The sequence below is a fragment of the Aythya ferina genome (assembly GCF_964211825.1).
Source record: "Aythya ferina genome assembly, chromosome: 2".
Classification (NCBI taxonomy): domain Eukaryota; kingdom Metazoa; phylum Chordata; class Aves; order Anseriformes; family Anatidae; genus Aythya; species Aythya ferina.
The window spans coordinates 24,845,853-24,872,864 of record NC_140297.1 but is presented as its reverse complement, the minus strand read 5'-3'; the positions used below and the strand labels follow the sequence as shown (position 1 = coordinate 24,872,864).

General features: G+C 36.0%; 1 protein-coding gene across 3 annotated transcripts in view; it reads right to left on the bottom strand.

The window, feature by feature from the left end:
- Nucleotides 1–27,012, bottom strand: part of ANKIB1 (ankyrin repeat and IBR domain containing 1) — a 97,153-nt gene that overhangs the window by 21,396 nt on the left and 48,745 nt on the right. For all 3 annotated transcript variants that reach the window (XM_084507917.1, XM_084507916.1, XM_084507918.1), the window contains exons 3-9: nt 25,828–26,128; nt 17,794–17,976; nt 10,388–10,505; nt 7,146–7,354; nt 4,795–4,883; nt 2,994–3,138; nt 1,899–2,065 (exon numbers count right to left, since the gene is read on the bottom strand). In XM_084507917.1, the coding sequence (XP_084364043.1) occupies nt 1,899–2,065; nt 2,994–3,138; nt 4,795–4,883; nt 7,146–7,354; nt 10,388–10,505; nt 17,794–17,976; nt 25,828–26,128 (1,212 nt within the window). The remainder of the gene's footprint in view (nt 1–1,898; nt 2,066–2,993; nt 3,139–4,794; nt 4,884–7,145; nt 7,355–10,387; nt 10,506–17,793; nt 17,977–25,827; nt 26,129–27,012) is intronic.

Sequence of the window (27,012 nt, the reverse complement as noted above, 5' to 3'; positions counted from 1 at the left end):
TTTCTAATGTATAGATTCTGAAGAATCTCTTACTAACTGCAGTATAAATTGATATTGTAATGTCTAAGCTGTAGATTATTTGGGAAATCGTGCAGAACTGACAGAAGTATGGAAATGTGGGATGTGTTGATTGAACTTTAAAGATATAAAGCAAGCTCCCTTCAAGCATACAGTGATGATGAAGACCCTCTGAACTGAGAACACGCTTTCTTTTTCTCCAGAAGAGCTATTTTTATCATGCAGTGTTTTGTACTATGAGACTAACATGACCGTCCTCAGCAAAACGTTCTGTTTTATAGTACTGCAGAATGCTTCAGTTGCTAGCAGAACTTTCTTGCCATTGCTGAAAGTCTTCTTTTGTGGGGAGGAAAAAAAGGCATTGGAAATACCTTCTTGGACATTTTGCTGATAGAATTGTGTCTTTTTTCAAGACCTTAGTCATATTCACTTGTGCAGTATCTCAAAGCATTAACATAAAAAGAACATAAAGAAATATTATCAGGAAGCATAAAAAAGAAATTTCTCATAAAAATCAGGCACTCGGAGAACGTATTCATATTTAGAGGACACTCTAAGGAGTTAGTGCATTCAGCCAATGTTAAGGAAGAAGAGGCTGCCAATGTCTGAAAGACCGTGTCAATATTACACTGAAGCAATCTCAAACTCTGTCCTTCAGGTCAATAGAAGGTTGATTCTCTGTTAGGACACAGAAGCAAGGATGAGAGGCTGGTACCTTCTTGTGGAATGGCACTAAGGTTTGTTATATGTTCACTGTGAAATCATTTTCTGGTTTGTTTTCACAGGATTTATTTCTTTCTGAGTTCTCCATCCGTTGTGAAAAACTTGTTCTCAAGAAGTTCTGTTTTCCAGCTTTCCTGGTTGCTTCATTATGTCTACTTTCCTCTTATTCCTTCTTCATTTCCATTCATATAAGGAAAGAACTAAAATCAGAATTATCGTTCATTAAGAGTCTTATGATATTTGGAATCAAGCAGATTACTCAGGATCTCTTCTTCTTGTATCATGGTTTCAATTGAAAAATGAAAAGAAGGATTACACAGCTTGTCTAAATGTTTATACTTACGTTGACCTTTTTTGGTTTTCCAAAGCAAAAAAGACGTCCCACTACAACAGTCTTAAATCAGTCAACAGTCTTAAGTTACCAGTCTGATAATCTTAAGGAGCAAGGACAGGGCTTGTGCCAGATTTCAGAAAAATATCCCACCACTTTTTTGCTTTTGTTGATATTGTTCTTGCCCTTTCCCTGAAACTGCTGAAGACAGACAGCTCAGGCAATCTGAGGGATGTTTTTAAAAAATATTTTAATGTTTCTTCACTCCTTCTTGAGCTTGTATTCATCTTAAGACTTAACAAGAAAAAGCATTGAAAAAGTGAAACAATGATCGGAGTGATCCAGCAAACAACTGGCTATGTATGGAGCAAAAGATCCTTCACAGCTCTGTTTAAGCTCCAGCTTTTCTGACGTGATTCCACCAAAATTCTGAAAGAGCCAAACTTTGCTCATTTTCTATGCTGTAATTCTGAATATCAGATATGCTACAACAATCCACAACAGACGCAAAAAATCCCTCTACCTATACTCCTACTCCCTAAAAAGAGAAAATCACGTCACTTCATGCCACTGTTTTGCATCAGTTAGAACCAATAAATAACACGACAATATTATAAACCTTTGCTGAAACTTTAGTGCCCCAAAATACTGAAATGTTTGTGCACATGAGTTTCCTTACTGCATGAATACAGAATACTACAGTCATATACCATCCCATATTTTTTGTTGTTGTATGCTTCATACTAAGTGCCACTTTTAACTTTCTATTAATCCTTGGAATAGCAGTGGCAATGAGTTTATGTAGAGATAAGTTCCTAGTACTAACCAGCAGAAAAGATGTCCTTTTCCACAATCTACAGCAGGGGCTTTTAGCATAGGGAAGCTAAGTGTATCTGATCCTGTTGAATTTGTTCCTTGTCTTGTTAGCCTTACTGCTCTTTCACAGCCTGGTATAGGACACCATTTAATAGCAGGATTATTTTCAACAAAGGCCTGAAAAAAGAGAAAAAAATGGAAAATATTTTAACATAAAAGATCAGATCTTATCATTGACATATCTGTCATCATAATCTTCCCTTGAAGGACCAAAGCCAAAAAGCATAGACAACCACAGCTACTTTGACAGGCTTTATAAAATTGTTAAAAGAGAATAATTTAATCTCCATTTAAAAAAATAGTATTTATTTGGGAAATAACAATAATACTCCAGACTTAGTATTATGCTAAGATCCAAATTTATATCCCTCACAAAATGTTCAAAGTGTGCAGGTCAAATTCTCTGTGATATGGCTAAGTGTGAACTTCTACTGCATATGCACAGGGCTGGAAGGCCTGTGCTGTGAGGAGACGCTGGGGATAACTGGGCTGTCTGGAGTGGAGAAGAGGAGGCCGAGAGGCAGCCTCATGGCTCTGGGCATCCTCCTGAGGAGGGGAGACGCAGAGGGAGGTGCTGGCCTCTGCTCCCTGTTGAGCGATGGCAGGGCAGGGGAAGGGCACAGAGCTGCACCAGGCTGGGCATGAGGAGAAATGTCAGTGCCATGAGGGTGGTCGCACACCAGCACGGGCTTCGTGGAGAGGCAGGTGGTGCCCCATGTCTGTCAGAGCTCAAGGGATGTTTGGACAATGCTCTCGGTGACGTGCTTCAGCTTGTGGTCAGTCCTGCAGGCTGACTTGATGGTCTCTGTGGGGCCCTTCCAACTGAACTGAACTGAACCAAACTGCTCTGTTCCATTCCGTTCCGTTCCATTCCATTCCCACCATACTGTGTAAGACTTCAGTACTGGGCATTAGAGACTTGTCACATGCAACAGGATTGTATTTTAAACAACAGATATGATGCAGCATTTCACATCGAAGTTGTATGGTGCTTTTAATAAAATGAAACACACGTCAACAATAGAAGAACAGTTTGATAATTTACCTTAATGTCAAATTGAAGGTATCTTTTGTCCATCTCCTTGGAAACCACACTTTCTATGATGTCTACAGGCACAAGCTGGAAACAATCATATGCTGGGCAAAAAATGTTGTGAGCTTCACCCTCCTGAATTTTCAGATTCAAAAATCTGCCAGAATTTTGTCAGTCAGTATTTGTGAATAAAAAGTAAATATTAAAAGGCTGCTGAATACTTTATACTAGGTTCATATATATACAGATTAATCATTTTTTTTTTTTAAAAAAAGAACAGAAAGTATTGGTTTCAGCTCAAAAGGACTGCAGATTTGATGAACAGCATAATTAAAAAAAATAACACTGTCACAGTTCAGAAGTGAGCACCATCATAGCCTTGTGTGTTTGCAGTTTCCATCCTCACCATTTATCAGATACTGCTATGCAATGTTTAATTAAACTGAGCATTACTTCTAACTTAAACAGAACATACAAATGTAATTAATCTAGGAAATAATTAATTTTATGTGCAATTAATTTTTACAACTGTGCTAGTCAAAATAGCTCTGCTCTTGGAAACAAGTTTCTAAACAGAGAACATTGTAGTTCCTAACTACTAGAATGCAAGACAGAAAAAGCTCAGAAATCTGATGAAAACTGGACTTCAACTCACAGTGCACAAAGATGCTTAGTTTACAAGCTAGTACTTCTTTATTAATCTGGTATCAGGGATGGTATTTATCTCATCTAGCTTTATTCATCTGAAGGATAAACATTTCTAAGTTAGTCATCTTGGGTCCTTCAACTGTTAATGTAGAGAGACTTGCCATTTCAATCCATCTTAGATTCATCTTCAAATGGGATAACTCAGTCCTGGCTATACTCTGCATAACAGAAATGACTGGCTTGGAAGGATGAATCCCACCCACACATGCCACTGCAAACACTTGCTTGACATTGAATTGTAGTTCTGAGAGCATACACAAATCACAGTATGTGTAGTCCAGCACCATATCAAGCCAGTATCTCTTCATAACTTCTAAATTACCGTGTAACAATTTATAATAAAGGAGCGTAACTATTAATTCTCTGAACACTGAAAAAAACGCCTTCTAAAAGCTCGTAGAGAAAGTGCTCATCCTTAACATAGGTGGAATGGGTTCATATACATGTAAATCAGTATAATCTGCAGTAGGACTAGCTGTGCTGATATGACACTATAACAAGACACTGTAGTGGTACAGTGCAAGTACTACAGTCTCCTGACTGGGGAGATGAATAAAAATGCACTGCATACAGATATAATTATTCCTGGGAAGTATGATTAATATTTATACTAATATAATTGTCCATGACTGATTTTTTTTTTACTAGCATGACTATCTAGACTTAAAAAATTATGTAGTAATGAGAACATTACACCAGCAGAGCATTCCAGCTAAATCTACTCAGTTATTAACATTCAATGTAAAAAAGCATTTTAATTGCTTTTCTGACTGAAAATGGATTTACAATGCCTAAGTTCAGTGTGCTGAACTAAGAGATGGAATTAAGCATATGCTTAACTCAGGAAGTGTGAACCCCAATGCCACCACGATGAACACACTGAGCAGATCAAGAGTAGGCTCATCTATTCACACTCATGATTGAAACATGCTTAAGAGCTTTGCTGAACTACAGCAAGCATTACATCAGTACTAAATCAGTAGATGGCCACTTTGAATGACAACTTAAATATTTAATAGGATCAAAACAGCAACTCTCTGAAACCCCTTCCCTCTTCAATATAGGAAATATGAAAGTTTCTCAAAATAAAAGTACATATACTCACGCCTCCCAGCATGCTCTGCAGAAGTCATGTCCGCAAGGCATATCCACTGGGTCTTCAAACACAGAAATATTACACATACAAATGTCACACTGTAGACGAAAAAATACTGATTAAGAAAAATCATAAAGCTTTTCATATTGTTAGCACCACAAACTAATCTGGAAAATCTCAGCAAAAACAAAAAGTACTCAATAGGGAGAAAAATCTAACTGTATACATAAAAAAAAAAAAAGGTAATTTAAGCTACAGAAATAGCTTAGAAATAGAAATGGGAAAGATTATGTATCTTTCTTTCTATACCTCCCTATCCAAACACCACATTTTGTGGTGCCTTCTGTCATGTTCTTCAGCTCAGCAAGTGCTTCATTGTGCAGAGCACTCAGACCTCAGTTTTGAGGGAAAATGGGACCTGAAGTTTGCATCAGATTCAGAGCCTGAAATAGAGTTTGGAAATCACAGAGGCTTCAGGAAATATTCAGCATGTCAAACAATCAGGTCCAAATCAAGTAGGAACAATTTGGTTGTGCAACAGCAGCACCTATTTTAGGTAATAATCTACAAAAATACTATTTTTAATACATTGAATCTTTCAGTCAAAATAAAGAATGAGTTAATCTACAAATGTTCCAAAAGAAGACACCTCTGCTTCATTTTATACTACTAGGTACTGTAGAAAAAAAAACATAGAATACTGAGGCCCTTACTATGAAAATATTTATCAGGGATGACATTACTCATTGGTTATGGTTAGGCATGGAAGGTAAATGTTTCACATTCACCAAAGAACATAAGTAGATTTTTATTTCAATTGGAACTAAGATTCCATGAAAACTTACTTCAACTTTCAATACATTAGCTATTTTACACACAAAGGACAATATTTCCAAAATATTAGTTTGTTATGTGACTTTTAAGAAGCACTTGTGTTACAGCCAAAACGGAACTAAACCAAAAATGTCTGCCTCTAAATGAAGGACTTAATTGTTATTTCAGACATTTTAGCTAATTGTCTTGCCAAATTAAGTATTTTAGAAGTTGACAATGCATCAAAACTGTTCCCTATTAAATTTGTGTTTTCAATGTTGTTTAAAACATAGCTTCAAAATACATGTAAGTCAGTTAATGAAGACTTGAGTTCAGAATATCAAGTATAGAATGTGTACTGGGACAGTTTTAATTATAAGTTAGGATGCAAATGCAAAAACCGAAGGGAGTTTTACAGCTTGTGGTTTTATCTTACCTACTTTTTTTTTTTCATTTGTCTGCCGATATGAGTGATTTTAGAAAAATATGTATTATTTCATAAACAACATTTTGAAAATATTATTTTGAAAGCTTTTTGCAAGACTTTTAAAAAAACAGAAACGCTAAATGTGTGAATCTGGATCTGGATTTAGATATACAAAAGAGTGATCACTACCCAGCCTGCATTGCTGGCTTAAGGACCATAAATGAAAAAAAAAAAAAGCACAATGTAAAACTGAACACATCTTTTATTACACGTTTTAATTAGGAAATATTCCTGGACAATATTTCATTGCTAATGTAATTAAATGTACTATAACAATATTCCATATAGCTTCTTTTTCGACATTTTGCAATTAAAGACATAAAAGGTTTCTATGCAGGAACACAGTTGTTTTTTTTTTTTTATTTTTTATGTGATCTAGGGATGATCCATTTGCAAGACTGCATATAATATTCCAGAAAAAATGCTTAGGTCATGGAGCAAAAGTTTTATAATGTTGCAGCTGTGGATTATTAAAAAGAGAACTCTGTCTTCCAAAAGAACCACACTGATTTTAATGAAAGGCGCTTTCATATTTCAAATTTGCAATAGCCTTGTAAACTGCTTGAAGCAGCCCACACATAGTAAAAGTAATTATAAGCTTACAGTACACTAGTGGGCTGACATTTCAAAATGCAGACAAAGAGAATTTTGTTTTCCAACGAAAAAATTTTCAAAAGGCAGGGTTCGCAGCACTGAGTATATTCACGGAAATGGATACAATGAAAGTGAAACATCTTGAGAAGTATGAGACGAGAAGAGAAGCTCAAAAAAGCCAAATGTACTGATGCTATTGTGTTTGCATAAAATTCTGCTCTGTGAGTGACAGCCATGGTGAAAACAGAGCCCTTTGTATCAGCCACATGCTCAATCGTGTTATTATACAGAATATGTAAGGTGTAAACTTCTTTGTTCCTCACTTTCGGGAAGAGAAATGCCTTATATCTTTACAAATGTATTTTCCGAGCAAGATGACAATGCAGCTTTCCTGTCCACGGAGGTGTGCTATGTTTAGGCACACGCGCTTCTGCCCTGTGAGTTTCAGATCTATTTATAAACTTACCACAGCTGTCTCGATGTCTCCCGGTGATGGGCTGATTTCATCAGGGGAAGTCACAGAAGAGCGAGTAGTGCGGGGAGTTCGAGGAGAAGGCAGCGTATCCCACGCGTTGTAGCCGCTGGGAGGGGGGGTCGGCATCTGAACCCCCGAACGCTGGCAGCAGTTCTCTGGATTAGACATCCATGCTTCAAGCAACTTCTCCCTGTCCCAGTCTTCAATGATAAATATAAGCAAATATAAGCAAATGTATATGCAAAATTTGCAATTTAAATACCAAAAAAAATAATGAAATTAGCTTTATTGTCCATCTTAAAGCAAATACAGATCTTGCTTAATCATTGTTTGAAATGTTTTCGGTTGCTGATCCCCAATATTAATACTAAAGACATCTTACAAATAAAGTTTTTCCTATCAGAAATAATTTAAAGTTCTCATTTAAATATAAACCTATCAATTTCCTATATTGATTTGAATCTAAAGCCATCAACGGTACTCACAGATCAGATGAAGTAGAATTTCAAGAGGAAATTTCCCAATTTGTTCCTATCACTTAATATTTTTTTTGAAGTTTTTACTTGTTTGTTTTTAATCTTAAGTGAAAAAAAAAAATGTTTTTAATCTTAGCTACTCACACTGGAAACTCATTTTTATAAACCGAAAGATCTGCATTGTTTTTATTGAATTTTATAATTTATACAGGAAAAGATAAACAATATTCCTTTATCATATAAATATTGAAAAAAGATGTATGTGTTCTAAGCACTGAACTTAGTAAGAATATTGCCACTGTCAAATAATGATTGCTGCCTTAACTAAAATCTGCTCCCTAATTTAAAAAGAAAACTGATCTGGACATGCTTTACTTATCTAAGCTGAACCATATCTTGGGTTAGTTTCATTTCATTTGTTTGCAGCCATGGAGCCTGAACATGTATACACTTCAATAATTATAAATGTCATTAGCATTTTGCAAATTACCGTGACCTTATAGCCTCTCAGAGAGATGCTTGCTGATGCTAACATATAGATAAAATTTGCCACATGTTTTCTTGAGCTCCTTTTGCAGGACACCTTTAAAATTAGCCAGGGTAAATACAGGGTACTGAATGGATTCCATTGTGTTTTCTTTACTAAATTATGAGTTTAATTAAAATATGAAATAGCTGTATTTGCTGAATTGCCTCTCTTTTATCCTGAAAACAATTGCTTTAGCATGAAATAGAAGAGAAACAGGAACAATGTTGAAAAAACATTTGCAAAAGAACTGAAAAGTTTTATTTATGACTGCCACAATAACATTTCTTTATCTTGGCGTGTACTCTACATACTTCTGTCTCTTAATTAAAAAAAGGGAAAAAAGCCCAACCCACTCGCAATTCTTGCAGCTTGGGTCAGTAAATTGATACAGTTCTATGATAAAAGAAAGCAAATTAGTTGGATTAAATATTACATCTGTAAACAACTAAAAGTATTACATAAGAACGTTCGTTCAAAAAATTTAAGATGTGCTTTTCACACATTAGGTGTGAATTAAGTTAAGATTTTGCATTATTATTTTATGAATTTCAAGATCAAATGCAAAAACACTGTGATTTAGTATTTGGCATTTCCCGGTTGCCTCAAGCCTTGTAAATAGCTCAATTATTCCTTTTACTAGGCTAAACCAACTCACTGTCTTCATTTCAAAATAAAAAGAAAAAAATCTGTTTGAATAATTTCCAGTGTCTGACCACAGCTACAGGCAAAATAGCTGACTTTCTCATGACTACAAATCGTCTGTGATTTTTTCTCTACACTGGCCAGTGGCATTAAGTTACAGTTACCTCTCTAAAGCAACATCAGTAGCGTGACCTTTGCAATGCAGACTGATTCCTTCTCAACTTTCAATTACTGCTCACTAGATGCTGGCAGACATTTCTGCACACTTTACATCAACCTCATTGCTTTTGGACTTACTATGCACTGTGCTGCCAGTTTGAACAGTATTGCCATCATTTTCTTCTCCAGAGTTCTGCACAGTGTACAAAACATGCCTACCTTGTTAGTAAAATATTTCGTAATGTCTAGCCATAATGAAGTTTTCAGAGAATCCAAACTAGCATTCAAATACTGTGCATATTATAAATACCCTATAAGAATTAAACAAATAATCAATATTTAAAAACGTATGTGCAAAGACTGTGCCTTATATATGATTGGACTGGCACTGAAATTCACTGGCATAAGTTCATGATGGCCAAATTCTATATTAAAGAGAACATAGCCTATCAAAAACAATTTAAAGGAGACATGTTTAAGGTACCATACCTTCTCATGAAAGTCTGCCAAGTTTTGTGGGTTTAAGGTAATATTTTACTGTTTCACTTTTTCCACTCTCTTTTATTTTTACAGGGAATCCACGAAACTATCAGGGCACAAAAGCTTAATCCAGCAATACAGTGATGAGCATGGAAACCATTAGCTGCCTGAGTAGTCCCTTTGGCATACAGCAACAATGCAGATGCTTCAGTAAGCATAAATTTGGAATCGCTGAATGAAAGCCTAAAGCTTCCACTGAGTTTCAGAGAGATACTGTTGTCTGGAGCAAACCCACTGAATTCAGTATCTGCCTATTCTGACAAACCCAGTTTAAATTACACAGCAAGGGCACAGACTGATTTCAGTGAAATTAAACTAGTTACAGATATACAAAGAGAAAAGTACACTGTGCATTAAAGCAGTAACTGTAAAAATCCTTAAAAGGACACACGCTCATATGCTTTAAACCCTGAGGCAGTTTCCAAACATATACTACAACAGTCAGACTGCTTTTGTTATGACAAAAAAGTAAAAATAAAAATCACTTCTGATCTAGTTTTATCTACAAATATGTAATGGCAGAAAATCATGACCTGACAAAAAATAGGAAAAATGAACTTTGACATTTTTGGTACATGAAAACATGGAAGTTCTACTTCTGTGTCTCTCACTAAAGTAGGAAAGCTCTGTTTCTCCATTTTGCTTAAGTTCAAACATCTTCCACTGTAATTCCTAGTTTGAATCACTTCCCTATCAACTTGCCTGTCTGCCTCAATGCTTTTTGACATACTGCAGAACTTCTTTCTGAAGTACTGTGTGAACTATGTCCTGGTATCTGATTAACCATTACTTCTCTTTTTCTTGGGAATAAAAAGTGAACACACTCACAACTGAAATTTTGATTTTACTGAAAAGAAGTTTTTTTAGTCTTTAGGGTTTTGGATTACCATGCGCACGAAGAAGAGCTTCTGCAGTAAACAGTGGGGCTTGGAGCATGTCAGCAGATTCCACTATCAGCATATCCTTGAGCTTTCGCAGATCCTGAAGTCTTAGCCCCTCGTATGGCTTTGAGGAGAAGGAGAAAGATAATTTATGTCTGGTGGTGCTTTCCAGTTAGTCTCTAATTCCCCAGTAAAATGAAAACATTCAAAGCAGTTACAGACAATTATCTCAACTGTGAGGTAAGATGTGGCAGAATTTATTTATCATACAAACCTATATGGAAACACTGTTATTTTCTAATACTTAGAGAATTATCTTCCTACATTTCCAAATACAGGAGACAGCATTTCTAGAGTACTCAGTTATAATTGGAGGCCACGTTCCAATGCTGAACTAGCCTAACACAGCTCTCTCTCTCAATCTCTCCCCTCCTCCCCCCAGTCCTCTCAAAAAAGCTGGATTTTCACAGAATACAATTAAATTTTGAAGTGATTAAAATTCAGATATTGAGGCATTCATATCAGAATTCATGAGTAGAGTTGAACTAAGTATCAGGATAACATACGTTGCATACAGATCTCTGACATTATGCATGAATTGAGACGCATTAACTTTGAATTCATCTGGAGGAGGATACATTGAGATGTTAGACAGTAAGAAGTTTATGAAAGGATTGGGTACAGATCTTTTGAGGTAATACCCACTTTCACATAAGTAGAGAAGTCAGTATAAAATAGACCAGAAATGCAGTTAGAGGCTGGGGATGAAGATACCAAAACTCTCTGAGAAACAGAGGCCATTCCCTTATTATAGCATTAAAAAAGGTCAAATTTAAAAGACAAATAGACTATAATTTTAGGACACTGAATTATTCCAGCCAAGATACTGGAGATGCATACACATGTTTTTCAGACTAATTTTTAAAAATAACAAAGGAAGAACATGACAGCAAGTAATATACTTGTTAGTTTTGATCAGGGAAAATGCCCAGAAGGTAGAAAAACAAGTGGGAGGACATACAAAGAGAATGGATGCAGAAGGGACTGTAAATGATTTATTCTTATATGGACTGGTTTAATTTAGATAAATGAAAGCAAACAAAAGATTTAAAGCATTTGATGTAACACTGATTCGTTACGGGACTAACTAGGCATTTGGCCACCAAACAGCAAGTGTCTTCAGCAATTTGGGGAGAAAGGACACAGAGTAGCAGTGATAGCAGATAACCACAGTTCAGACCATGTATCATTAGTATTTATTATTTATATATCGATGCTATGTAGAGCACACTCAAAGACCCTCCAGTGCTACATAATATGCGCACACACAGGTGTGCATACATGCACAGAAGAAGCAGAAGACTGGTTCTGTCCTTGGAAGTTGATAGCCTAAGTAAAAGTCTATTGTGTGCATAACCTTTTGAGGATAACAAGCAGGAGGCATAAAAGATGGGGAGAAATGGATACCTGAACTTCTAAATGATTTCCTTCTTTTGAGAAAACATAACATGCTTCCTACATTCTGGGTATCATAATAAACTCTATAAAATGCACCTAGAAGCATAGCTGCTGGCTGTGACCTCTTCTCTTAGGTAGTCAGTAACATAAACTGGAACTTCTTAATGTTAGAGACTGGCAAGAGTAAATGCTGCCACAAACCTGCACTGGGTCCTTGGCTTTTTTTGAGAAAGCACGAATAGCTTAAGAGAAATGGACTGTGAGTGTCCTGACCTTTATCTTGATTGCCCAAGTCCAGGGAGTTTCTCTGTGTCCTCCCATTGCTGATCATGCATGACACAGTAAAGGGCAATCTGAATGCTAATGGCTTGAATTGAAATAAATCCGGGCCACTTGATTCATAGCATGCTGGAATTTGACTGACCTACTTCATTTCTTACAAAAGAGATCATTTATAAAAACATGTCAGAAAGACAGGGATACAAACAGCTGGGTGCCTGAATGATTATAATTGCACAAATATGCTGCAAAAAAATGGAGCAATGAGTAAATCGTTTTGACAGAGTCTGAACTTCAGTTTGAATTACAATTGTGAAATAAGTAGCTTTGTCAGCCCAACAGTCTTCACTTCTTCAAGAACACATATATCATAAAAAGACTTATCTTTCCTGTTAAACCTGCAACACAAATGCATATTTTACGACCTCGTATTTTACCCAGAACTGCAGATATGTTCAAAATTACATTTAATTGATTGGTTCTAGGTCAAACATTGGCAATTATCTTCCTTCAGTAACAGACTATTATATTATCTCAGCTGGAGCATTCCTCACAACCCAGCAGGGATTTTTGGATCCTGAAGTTTTTAAGAATCTCTAATTTTATCTTTCTGAGCAATGAGAGAAATATTTCTTAAGAATGTGTTTGAAACTTTAGATTATTTTTTTTAAATAAAATAACACATTAGCTCACAGAAGAAGCCAAAAGAAAGGAAATTCTAGGCTGGCACTATTAAGTAGCTTATTCTAGAAATTCCAGAGTGAAGGCTTTATACAATCAGAACCCTTAAAAATGTTCTTGTGTACAAGACATGGTCTTGTGGAGACTTGTGAAGACATAATAGTTAGTTATAAGGATGTATATTCATTATATAATCCCATAATTATGTTTTTATCTACTTAATTTATTTAACTACTTCTACACTTATGACTTCTTTCTGCATTGCCATAAAGAATTTGAATTCCAGATCATGATGCTCAGAGACGTCCTTTAACATTTGTTTACAAGGCAGTTCTTTATTGATAATTGCTATGAAAAATGCACTGTTCAGTATTTAGCCCTATTTAACAGGATAATGATTTTGGAATGTATTGTTTGGGTACTACTTTAACCCATTGTGAGCTTCTCATTACAGATTTCAACACTCATATTCTCTCTAAGCCTTCTTTTTAACTACCTTCCTCTCAAAATTTTATCACTAATATTTAGACATCATAAATTGTATCATTTTTTTCTCCTAAAACAATTTTTAATACATGAGCAGAAGATCATTTTAGCAGCTCATTTCAAAGTATTATTATTTCCTTCATCTTTAAAGTACCATTAAAGTAGACAAGGGCAAAGCCACTCTTTGCTACAGCGTTGACTGTATAATTAAATGGTGTCAAATACACTTTATGTAAATATCTTCTTTCATGGGTGGATGGGATTCTGCAGTTAATGGAGTAATACATTTTAAAAATTATCTATACTTCACTTCATTTGTTCAAGTAGAAGTATATGTACTGTATATGTATGTTTATATCTTAACTACCTACAGCCATATTCTCTCTTTTCACTTAATAATTCTCTGTCTGTAAAGTACATCTTAATTGTTTTAAGATAACTCTTGGTATTTGTCATACTTGCATTATATATAAATGGCTTTAATTCTGGAAAATGAAGAAAACCATTCCAGTTACCACAGGCTCAATAAATCTGTGATACACCACTACTAGTGTGTTGCTACAGTATCCAGTGACACGTAAGTAAAATGAACAAAGAAATTATATACTTTGCTATTACACAGTGTATTTTTCTGAGGCTGACAGAGAGCCAAAATTGTTCCGGATGATCTGCTCTGATCTACTGCTCATTCCCAGGTGTTTCTTATGTAAGTTTTAAACACTGCATGATGTGATTGGAATGAAGGTGCTTGTTGTCTTCCAGGCATACATCACAAACACAATTATGCTTCTGTGCTTGAATAAACAGAAAACTAGAAGACTGTGCAAATAAAACAACCAAAATCTATGAAAGCAGTTTAAAAATTATCAGTCTTGGTTTATATTATTTAGTGTAACTCCAATGACATTTAAAAGATAAACTTACACTTTCTACAGAAGTTAATTGTCTCTCATAGTTCACAGGAGAACGTTCATTAACAAAACAGGAGAAAGTAATCAAGACAAAGAAAGTCATCTGACATATACTCCTGGCTTGTTTTCTAATAACCTTTCCACTGCCCACACAACATCATTGATGGATCTTTTTTTTCTACAGCTAACTACAGTGATGACAGTCACTCTTTATAGTCCATACTTAAAATACTTAAGCACTTCTATTTTATATAGGGAAATACAGATTATGCGTTTGTTGGTACATTCCTTTTCTTCTATATTGCACTTTGTGGAAACATACCTAACAGAGTCGTGTTTCTAAAGGACCCTTTTGCTTGAACTGCTTTCTCCAATTTGCTCATAAAAAATGTTTGTGGTGTGCTAAAAATGAAGCAAACTAGACATGTTACTTAAAAAAATGTTCAGGTATCACCATAGCAAAATGAAATTTTAAGAGGCTGGGTAATTGTATGACAGAAATGGATTTTATTCAGAAACTCCACTCAATGGAGTAAACTGAAGTGCTGGAAGATGGACAGTTCTTTGCTGTCACGTTATGAAACTTGAAATGTGAGAACTTGATCTGCTCAGTGATCTGTATTTCTTACAAGCTTGAGAACCTCTGTAATCTTAAAGAAAGGCATGTGCAAGTTATTTTTTCTACTGTTGCAAGAGTTTCAATTCTAAACATGAACACTTACATAACTCCTTAGTAATATTTCAATGTGAAGAACAACATAAGCTGTCTCTTAACCTCAGAGACAACACTCTTTTACTACTCTGAACGTATGCACTTAATTCAATGACACTACACAGAGCACTACATAAGTCTTTTGGTCTGTATGAAGAAGAGTGATTATTTTCTGCTGTAAACATGGCAGGTCTGGCAGGGGAGGTATTAGGTACTATCACTCCAGATTCTGCTGTGTACATCATAAACACTGGAGCTAAGCTTCTTTGGCTGTTTTGCCTGGGAAGAAGTCCTATTTGTTGTTTTCAAATCTTTTATTTTTTCCTCTAACCTTCAATCAAAAGATGAATGACTTTGAAAACGCACTTTCGGGTGTTACAAATATTTGCTCTTTAAAAATTAAATTTTCATGTCTCAGAAAGATGTTGAAGGACATCACTGAACAACTGTCATCTTAATGTTATGTTAAGAAAACATTTTGCATACTCCCTTCCCTCAGTGTGTATTTTTTATTTTTAAAAATGAACTTGAGAGAAAGAAGTACAGGACCATCTTTGAGGGGCAAATATGGGTAAGCATTCTGTGTAAGAATTTCAGACTACTCATCATGCCCCATCAAGGTGACAGCTGCAGGCATCGCTACAGCCAGTGGTAAGAGCAACCTTCACTGCCTATCCCAGGCATTTGCCCCCATGCCTGGGGAATCCAGATGTATTCTCATTTGGATTGCAGTTCAGTGCCAGTCTTTCTAAGGCTGTTTTTTTTTTTTTGTTTGTTTTGTTTTTTTAATTATTATTTTTGCTGACTCCAAGGGATAAGATTGAAAGATGAACTTCCCCTGGCTGCACTATCCTGGCATGTTTCTAGTGCTAGCACTTGTGCTGTTACAGCTACACAAGAAGTCTGAGAACCTTTTGCACTGCAAAGTCACAAGTAAAGGGAAAAAAAAAAAAAAAAAAAAGAGACTATGAACGCTGAATTACTCTATGTGAAACCCCAAGTCCATCAATCGGTGTACCAAATTCCATGCTGACATTTTTTGGCTTGTGAATCTTTAGAATACTTGGGAAGGCTGCCCTGGTATGTCAGATGGACCTAGGTCTGCAGGCCTGCCTTCACTTCAGTTCTCACGCTCAGCAGCTTTGCTAGAGACAAGTCAAACGAGGAACAGAACTGTGTCTTTGAATTGTCTCAGTGAAGTGAACCCAAGTAAACATAATTACCTTTGTACTTTAGTCCCTTGTAACTAGAAGTCTTTAAGTTGATTTGGCTCTGAGTACCTGCCTTGAACAATCACGAGGCATTATTTTCTCTAGCTGAAAAGCTTGTTCAAGTGGTTCCTGACTTGCTCCACCCCTATCTGTAAGTTTACTATTCTCTTAGCTGTGTTACAACCCCATGACATACATATAACGATAAAAATGATTCAGGTTAAATAAAACAATTACATATTACCACTCTCAAAGACTTTTTCTTCTTTTAAGCCAAATGATTGCTATGATGCAGCCGATAGCATAACCATCCAAATTGTCCCATATATACGATCAAAGGAGTGATCAACTGCAATCGTGGCAGGAAATAGCAGCAGTCTTTTAAAGTGGCTTTGCCAACAAAGAAAATATAATTTCAAACTAGCTTCATATAATAAATATAATTTCAAATGTAACTTCAACACTTTGGGTGTCTCTATAGGGGAGTATTCAGAGAAACTAATGTCAGTTAATTACATTTGTTATTTCAATGCACAATTAAAGCATATTAAACCTCATCTCAAAACTTCTCATCTAGGAGTAAACAACTTAATTAAGCTTGTTTAGATTTGAATTTATTCAAGAAAATTAGTCAGAAAATTAACTGAACAGTACAAAGACTCTTACTTTCCAACAGAATTGACCTTGCCTGGCATTCTTCAGGAAAACAGCTGATGTGATCTGAACATACTCCTATCTAAACCTGAATGACTTTTTTATTATCAGGCCATAAGTAGACTGAACTAGTAAAATATATGTGCTACTTATGATGGGAGGAGCCATACAGAAATCTATTGTCCTTAAATTTATGTAGATTTACTTCAAAATATTTACTGAATTGTGTAATTTATCTACATATTCTTATTTAGACTTTTAGTTAATTAAAATCTGATAGTGGATGGGGGAGGCAACTTTTGGTCAGAATCTTTTGGGTTAAGTTATCTTTAGTTACACTAAAAAAATTAGCAAATCACAGTCTAATATAAGGCATAGCAGAATTCAAGCAAATTTGTATGAGTTTATATCTCCTCCCAAAACTGACTTTAAAATAACATACCCTGTTATTATCTGTTTTCCTTACAAGTTCTGGTATGCAGTAGCTTCAGACATCATGTTATAAAACAAGAAAGAAAATGCACTGTTTTGAAATCCTGTGCTACTTAGCTGCTTTTTGGTAACATTGAAGCCAACGTCAGTCTAGGAAGATCGATCAGAATGTTTTTCCTATTCTGTCCCACAGATTTTCTCCTTTTCAGAATTTCTCCTGTTCTCACTTTTTGACAGAAAGGGATCTTAAGAAATAAAAATCTGTAAAAACTTTGTTTTAGAGAGATTGTTTCCCAGCTTACTGGCCTCGCCTCACTGCATTTCCTCTAGCCTTACAGCTTGCAACACATCCAAGAAAGTCTGTGTAAACAAGCATAGGAGTAAAATTTCTCTTTAGATTTGACAATAGATTTGTTACTTTCTCCGAGCTTAACTTGAAAGATACAAAGAGCTGTGTTAAAATCAAATGTTTTCCATATATACAGTACAAAGTGGAGTACCTGCTGAGTATTTCACAGATTTCTGTCACAGTGTAACTGCTACAAATATAAATGTGAAAAATACCACAGACTTAAAGTATTCTCTAACCTCTTTTTTGTCTAAAGCAGCATATTCAGCTTCAATGCTTTCAGCTTCGGGATCACGTGAAAATACCATTCGAGATTCCAGGTTAAGAGCCAGCTCTTTGTGGTGCTGTTTCTCTGCACAGTCACATGGGGTATCTTTATTTTCGTTTTCTGCAAACAAATCTCCACCATGTTTTACTAGAAGCTGAAAAATAAAACGTCAAGGTAAACAGTTATTAATCACCAGCTCTAATAGCTCCCTGAAGAAATGGCATGTCATTCAAGAAGAGAATAAAAAAATATGAGCAAGAAAACAGAAAAAAGGGACAAATTTCATAGCAATTGCCTTTGAGAAACAAAGATTCTGTCATGACATAGTTATTATATAATAATTGGATTAAACATTCATTAACTATTGGATTATTAATAGATTAAATTATTATAACTGTTATTAAATAAATTACTGCTTGATTTCACTTATAATTATACTGCAATTCCATGGAACCACAACATCTCTGACATACATTACAAGGCAATGCTGCACAATACATCTCTGTTAGGGTTTGAATACTGAAGTTCTGCTGCTGCTAAGGTCAATGCTCCGCAGAAAATGAGGGGCCTGAGTTCATCAAGCACATGGCAAAATGAAGCTGCAGCCACCATTAAATATTCTTTGTATGTGGGTATAACTCCACCATTCTTCACAACACTGACCTGGTACAAAAAAGATAGGGATCTGCTGGAAAGGGTCCGGTGGAGGGCCACAAAGATTATACAGGGCCTGGAGCATTTCCCCTGTGAGGAAAGGCTGAGAGACCTGGGTCTCTTCAGTCCTGAGAAAAGAAGACTGAGGGGAGATCTTATCAATGTTTAGACAGAGGGATTTGGCCAACCTCTTTTCAGTGGTTTATGGGGACAGGACAAGGAGCAATGGCCACAAAATGGGTCACAAGAAGTTCTGCACCAACATGTGAAAGGATTTCTTCACAGTGAGGGTGACGAGCACTGGGACAGGCTGCCCAGGGAGGTTGTGGAGTCTCCTTCTCTGGAGATATTCAAGGCCCGTCTGGATGCCTACCTGGGCAACCTGCTCTAGGAAGCCTGCTTTGGCAGGGGGGGTGGACCTGATGATCTCTTGAGGTCCCTTCCAACCTCTGTAAATCTCTGATTCTGTGACCCACTGGTGGTGACAGAACATGGGAGGATCCTCAGATAGGAGGGAAGATGGGGCACCAGTTCACAGACAGCACGCAACACTACTGGTTTACAGACATGTAAATGGTACTGTAAGCACACATGCTGGGTCACACCAAGCTTATCAACACTCGATATAAAACATAGCCTTGTATAGTGCCATTTCACCAGCCTTGACTCTAACCAGTAACCACCTAGAAATAAAGTTTCTCGCTAATAAACACTACTTGTGCTGCTCTCAGTATCTTGGCAAACTCATCTCCTGCTATAAGCTGATCTGATATAAGAAAGGACAGCAAACACCACAGATTTTAAAGGCCAAGAGTGGATCGTTTAGCTGATTTATTATGACATCTTTATAATAAATGTTAAACTTTTAATGATGGAGAGCTCAAGACAATCATTTGCTACTAAAATGATTCATCTTATTTCTAAATAAAACTAAAATCTATAAACATTATCTTGCTTTCAGATCATGATGGCTATAACAACTCTATCCCGTACTGCAAGGATATTTTAAAGCACAGGTTCTAATTTTTATACTTCTAGAAAATAAAAGGTCCACAAATGGATCTGTTCTCCACAAAACCTTTTTGATTGTGATCAGTTACTTCTTACTTTTCTCTTCAACATACTGTATTTCTTTATCTGTCACAATAAAATATCTGGAATTATTCAGAGAATCAGAGAATGGTTTGGGTTGGAAGACACCTTAAAGATCACCCACTTCTACCCGCCCTGCAATGGACTGGGACACCTCCCACCAGACCAGGTTGTTCAAAGCCCCATCCAGCCTGGCCTTGAACACCTCCAGGGATGGGGCATCCACAGCTTCTCTGGGCAGCCTGTGCCAGGGCCTCACCACCCTCAGAGTAAAGAATTTCTTACTTATACCTAAAGCTATCCTTTTTCAGTGTAAAACCATTACCAGTTGACCTGTCACTAGAGTCTCTCCCCATCTTGTAGATTCTCTGAAAAAAATTCCTGTGTTCTCCAAAATAAAAAGAAAGCAAAACCAAAAAATACTGCAAACTAGTAAACTAACAAGATTTAGTTGAGTTAGATATTAGCATCATCAAGCATGACACCATGTTTTCTCTTCATAGCAGAGTATCAGGTAGAAAAAAAAGATAATACTGGGGTAATTATCAAGATATCCAGCCTACAGGTACCTTGCAATTCTTTTCGAATGTAACATTGCAAAAGCCTTAACTTGAGTTTCACATTCTATCTATACATTTTAAACTTTAACAGAAATTTACCTGAAGGAACTAAGACACCTTCTGAAGAAGAAAAATAACAAATAATCTTGAAAGAACACTCAATAGACCTATGAAGTTCAAGATCTAATTTGCAAGATGAGGAATACGAAAATTGACAAGATGTTAAAAATGATACCATATTTCTTTGGTACCACTGTTAAAAAGGCTCGTGTCTGCTAAGAAATGAAAAGGAGACTAATAATTTAAATGATCCCATTAAGAATTTAGATAATAAAAAATGCCATTTAACATGCCAAATATGCTGTGATAGAGTGGAATATATCTGCATGAAATAAAATCTGTTCAGCATGAAGGTCAAGCCTTTTTTTTTTGTTGTTGTTGTTCAGCATTTAGAGGTAAGCACATTAACTTTGCCCAACTTATCTTTAGCAATGTGTTCCACACAGCTGTTCTGCTCTGAGAAGAAATGTAATGCATGTGAATGGAGAAGTATCAAGGCTGCACATTTGATTATCAGCTCTGAACAACTCAACTAGTAGGTGGTTCACCCACAAGACAGCATGTTTTTTTTTCCTTTCCTTATGTGGGTATAGGGGGGATAGAAGTTATAAGGCTGGTGTTTTCCTGGAAAGTTACGGAAAAACAAGGAAACAATTAAAAATTAATTTTGATTTGAAGTGACAGTAATGATGCAAAACCAGGCAAGCAATGGAGAAAAAAAGCAAAATGCACTCCTGGGATTCTAAGTTACCTTCAACTTATTGGAGAGAGGGAAAAAACTTGTGGATTAGGCAATTCAGTTTTCCATCTCTCTCACTCTCTCTTTTTTTTTGTTAAGATTTTTAATTCTCAAATACTCTCAGGAGTAAAGGGATCACTGTTAAATTCATTCACTAAGCTCTGTTTCCTGCTTTTCATAATGTAGTGTTCCTGCTCATAATCCTGTTCCTGTTGAAAAAGTTAAAAGGACAACGGACAACACTGGAGGACTTAAAATATCTCATACACTAATCACAGGCTACAAGATCCTCTACTATGGAAGGGCACCTAATGAAGTTTGAACTGGGGGCTCGAGTAGAATACTCTTTTCAGAAAACATGTTTCTGAAGTAGAAAACGTAGTCCATGCATTGGCACTACATAACTGAATCCAAATTCTGGCAAATAACAGTCCATGTGGATCAGACTGTAAATCCTTCTTCAAAGACAAACTGAAAGCAAATCAGACTCAGAATGGTTTAGTCAACTTAACACTGCATATTGTAATAATAACATAAACCAGTTCATATGGTTAAATGGGGAACAGTCAAGTAATTGGCTTAATTTAATGAACCGTATCACAGACAGTGAGAAATAAAATGATAATTTGTGAAGAAACACAAAGCATGAACTTTTGTGATGAGGTTAAAACCAATTGATTTTACAGTCTAGACTTAAAAGTTGCAGCCCAGCTCCAGAACCCCAATTTACTCCACAGTGAGCATGATTCCTTCCAAAATCATCATCTTTTAACTATGTGAGCACAATTGCTTCGTGCTCTTGAAATTTAATCTTTTGGATAACAGTGTCTACTTCTAATACCACTGTATAACCCCATCTGGAGCCATAAAGGCAGCATGACTGAGGCAAACAACTCCTTGCTCCTTGTAAATCCTTTGTAAATCTAAAGTCTAAGTTACCTGGGGATTTCAAGTGTAAGTGTAATAGCTACAAAAGACCAAGGAATAGGAGCTGCTCTAGAAAATGCAACTATTCTTTCTTTTTGAAGGATTTAACAATATGGGTCCAACTGCTGGCAGTTTACAAATCAGTGTAAGAGATAAAATATTTCACGAATATGAGTAAGCAAGCTCCTAAGTGCCAGAAATTAAAATATGTTGGAAACTGTTTGCTAAATGTTTCTTCTGTTTATCTCTTCTTTACCAGATGCAACCATTCTTATGTCAAACCATTTCATGTGAGCTTTATTTTGTTTTCACTGACTTTGGCTTGAAGAGGTTGATGAGTGCTAAATCCTGATACATCTCATTGTCTGCTAGGACACACACATTCATCATTTAAACAATAATGTTTAAAAACAAATGGATCTTCTTGGGGAAGGCTAGATAGAACAACTGTGATTGAAAATCTTTGTAGCTAGAATTTATCAGGCAGCTGGATCGAACAAGTGGTATTAAAAAATAGGATGAGAGAAAAGTACATGATCTTCTGCAATCCATAATTTTCTCTGTTTGTCCAATCTAAAAAAGAATTAAAAGTTGACTGTCAACTTAAAAGCAGTGTTTACTTAGACCAAGGACACAACCTGATGCTTGTTTACAAATCAGTTGCATCAAGAGGCACTATCACAGAATCACAGAATGGTTTGGGTTGGAAGACACCTTAACAACACCCAGTTCCAAGCCCTCTGCCATGGGCAGGGACACCTCCCACCAGACCAGGTTGTTCAAAGCCCCATCCAGCCTGGCCTTGAATGCCTCCAGGGATGGGGCATCCACAGCTTCTCTGGGCAGCCTGTGCCAGGGCCTCACCACCCTCAGAGTAAAGAATTTCCTCCTAGTGTCTAATCTAAACCTATCCTCTTTTAGTTTAAGGCCATTTCCCCTTGTCCTGTCATTATCTACCCAAGTCAAGAGAGGAGATTTCTCCAAGCTGAACATCCCCAGCTGTCTCATTTCTTCATAGGAAGTCGATCATATAACCATACAAATGAGGAAAGATGTAGTTGTAGCTGTAGTTGACAGGAAGAGTCAGGCAATACTGTTGTGCAATTCAGTTACTGTGCACATTAATTAGCTGGATTTGAGTATAATTCAGCTAGAAAAGACTGTGACCTGCCTCCCTGGTGAAACTTGGGACATGTGTAAGTAATTTCTAGGGAAGTACTGAAGACAAACTGCTACCATGGCGCTTGCAGAGCAGTAACAACATGGTGCAGAGAGGCCATAGGGGCAAGATTTAGGAGGTTAAATAACAGAACATAGTAGCAGCATCCTGTTAACTCTTCTCATAACTAAGGGACCAGACAGCCAGAGGCTTACATTATAGCACAGAAAACATCACAGGGAAGCAGTTTCCATTCATTAGAAGCTCAGAAAACTACATAGGAAAGATGATATTTATACTAACAAAATGAAAAGCATGTTGGCTAGAAATAACAGGACACCAGGCTAAGCTTTTAAAGAAGGAACTAATGAAAAACCAGAACAGCATACAGCTCAAGGTTGTGACAAATTTTAAATGTTTAGATAGAATCTGGAATCTTGATGGAATATAATCAATATAACAAAGTGATACCACTGGACAAATTACATGAGAATCTCAGAGAAGTTCACAGCGTTGGAATAGTGATGCTATTTTTTTTTTCCTTTTTAAAGCTCATAGATAAATAAACTAGCTCTACCAACAAATGCCAGAGAATTGTAATGGAATACAGTTCCGGACTTTAATAGAAAAAGCATTAATGATCACCTGACCAAAACTGCAAGAGAAGTGAGATGCTAACAAAGAACAGGAATGCTACAAAGCCAGAGCACACAAAGTGAAACTTCAGACACTGAGTCTCCCAAGTATACTGAGAAAATGCTGTGCTAATATATGATGTGTAAATTAAATTTTCAGACTCCATAAATGACTGAATCATTGGCAAACTAGTTAGTCAACACATGAGAGGAGAAGCAACTCCTGACTTTGTCCAGAGTAATGTGCAAGACCTGATTCAAAATGTTACTATGAAAGAACCACTCAATAACAATTCCCAAAACGTACTTAGAGCCAATGTCCTTGCCAAAGCAAAAAAAAAAAAAAAAAAAAAAAAAAAAAAAAAAAAAAGACAAATGATCCACTGCCTAATTTCAAAAAGTGGTACTGAATAAAAGTGCTGAAATTTTCTAGAGACATTAGAAGAATCTGTCAAGGTAGAGTAGCAGGACAGATTCATACAGGAAATAGGAAGCAAAAAAATGCAAAAGGAATCTCAAATAATGTAAAGCAGAAACGTGACAAGAATTGCTGGAATCCTGCTTCTCCGTGGACGTACCACGTAGGTCCCTATGCTTTATGAAGGACACCAATCAAAGTCTGCTTCCAACTCAAGTCCCAGCACAAGTGGTTCTAGAACAAATCAATAAACCAAATACTAATGAATCTTCAGGACCAGATGGTACTTATTCCTGAATCATAATGGAACTTAAATAGGAAATTTCTGAGCTATTTATTATAATATGCAACCTATTGCTTACAGCTGTCATGGTACAAGATTAGAAGGTGGTAAAAGTAACACTAATACTAATAATAGCACCACAGAAAATCAGGAAAATACAGAACAGTACATCTGTGGTAGCTTGATAAAGTAAACTGACAGAAAATTCAATCACAAGCATGACTGATAGATATCTGGACAAATATGAAATAATGAGGTAAATACAGCTTTCTTTGAAGGATGTTACATACCACTAATTTATTAGATGTCTCTGAAGGAGTCAAAAACATGTGTAAGAAAAAGCTGTTTAATGCAGTCTATGTACAGACCTCCAGATAGTTCACCAAAAACATTTAAGAAAAGTCTTAAAAAAAAAAGCTTTCCAAGCATGGAAAGCTGTTTGACCAAAGGAATAACTTGTTAAAAGGCAAGAAAACAGGGAAAATGTCACTTTTTACTGCAAAGAGAGGTCACCAGTGAAGTCCCACCGGTCCTGAGACCTGCCTGTTTAAAATGTGTACAGGTATCTAGAAAAGCAAGGGAACAAGTTGATAAACTCTGCTGATGATACCAAGTTAACGACTGAAGAGCAGATTTAATAAACATGAAGTTATGCACAGCAGGAAAATAACCTACATTTTACATATAAAAGCTGAGCTCTAAACTAATCATTACCATTCCAAATACAAACCTTGATGCTATAATAAACAGTCTTATGAAAATGTTAGCTGTTTTTGAAAAGGTTAGATGTCTGTTCTTGTGTTCTTTAAATTAAATTACCAGCATAATTAAATACTATTTCTCATTATTTGGTATAGTTTAAAAATAAATTTGATGGGAGACCTTCAAAGCCATTATGATTCCCAATTACTCATTGATATCCACTACTTTCACAAACATTAAAGTCATTTTTAATTTATAAAAAGGTAATTATATTGGAGTATGTTTAATTATATTCAAGTATGTTAGCACAGTTGTATGGCATCCTATAAAAAAGCTGGGCACTGTAAATTAAAGACATCAAAACTGTTCTAGAAACATGGACAGCCAGCATTAAAACTCTAATTTTCTTTCAGGAACTTATTTCACTTCTCTTTACACATACAGGTATGCCTCTGTTTAATTTTAAAGCTTTTTCTCCAATGGTACAGTCTTGTAATTATTTCCAACTCTTATAAGCCTATGTGAGCCTATATTGTGCTGAAGAGTTTATGTCACAAACTTAACGTGTATGTAATTCATTTTTTCCATTGTTTTCTATGCAGTGTATGTTCTGGGCTGCTTATCTTTGTCATTTTTTCAATTATAGAAAAATAGAATTAAAAAGTTATTTCAGTATACATTATCATTTTTTTTTTCTTAAAATAATTTGTGAAACACTCTGCAAGTAATTTACTAATAGCAGTTATGCAGACTCATGATTATATATCAATTTTTACCTCGACGCAGGTTTTCATCCCTGAGGCAGCAGCATAGTGCAAAGGTGTATTTTTTTTATTATCAACAGCATCAATAGCTGCTCGTTCGTATTGTCCTTCATCCAGCTTTGCTCCCTTCCATTTCAAGATCATTTGCAGACAATCTGCTCTCCTGCAGTCATCTTCCGAGGGTCTGGTCAGGCGAGGATGAAGAGCTCCTTCCGAGATCATGATCTGAGGTCCCATACACAGTAAGTGCATAGATGTCTCATTGTGCACGTTCCGTTTATTTGGGTTGCCATCCCTCACAAAAAGGAAAGTTCTGCAAGAAGGGGAAAATAGAAGAGAAGTAATTAGCACACAATTCCACACATTTTCGTGAAGTGGGAAGCGTCTACTATGACAGCTCTGTTTAATTCTTGACAATATTTTGATTAGCTGTGTGAGAGATTAACATTAATAGATAATTATTACTGGATATGTCTACTGTTAACATGTAGAAGTACAAAAAAAAAAAAGGTCATTCATTACTCTATGTGGTGTTTACAAGTTGCTTTATTTACCCATTTAATTCCTCTCAAAGACTACAAATTGTTTTTATTTTCATTTTTGGGAAAGCTCTGTTTAGAACACCAGTCCATGTGCACTTAAGAAAAGTTGGGGAAGTGATAAACATCCACAGGCGTGAGTACTCTCTGCTCTCCTTCAATTCTCTTAGAAGTCAATAGCCAAGATTAGGATGAATTACCGAAATATCAAAAGCACATTTGATTACTTTGTCCATTTGTGACAAATTTTAGTTGGCCAAGTTTCTTCTAAAACTCTGTGTTGTTTTGCAATAAATGTTATTAAGTCACAAGACTGATGAAACAGATAATTTCTTTTTCTACTCTGTGTTCTTAATAGCAGTGCATTTGGTAGTAACCTAATTGAGAATGCTAGAGTACCTTCTTAAAAATTCATTCTTTTTCCAAGTATCTTTAGTCAGACATAAAGGCAATATTTACTATTTCTTGAAAATATGAAATACTTTTTCTGCCAGCACTGCATGCATTGAGTAAAGACACTATTTGCTTTCTCATTCTAGAATATATGAAAGTGAAATATCATGCAAATATGCCCACCTACGCGGATGACAGAGACTGGCAAGAATTTACGTCTTTTCTTGGAATGCTTTAGAGGCAGTTCAAAGTGGACAATTAGCTA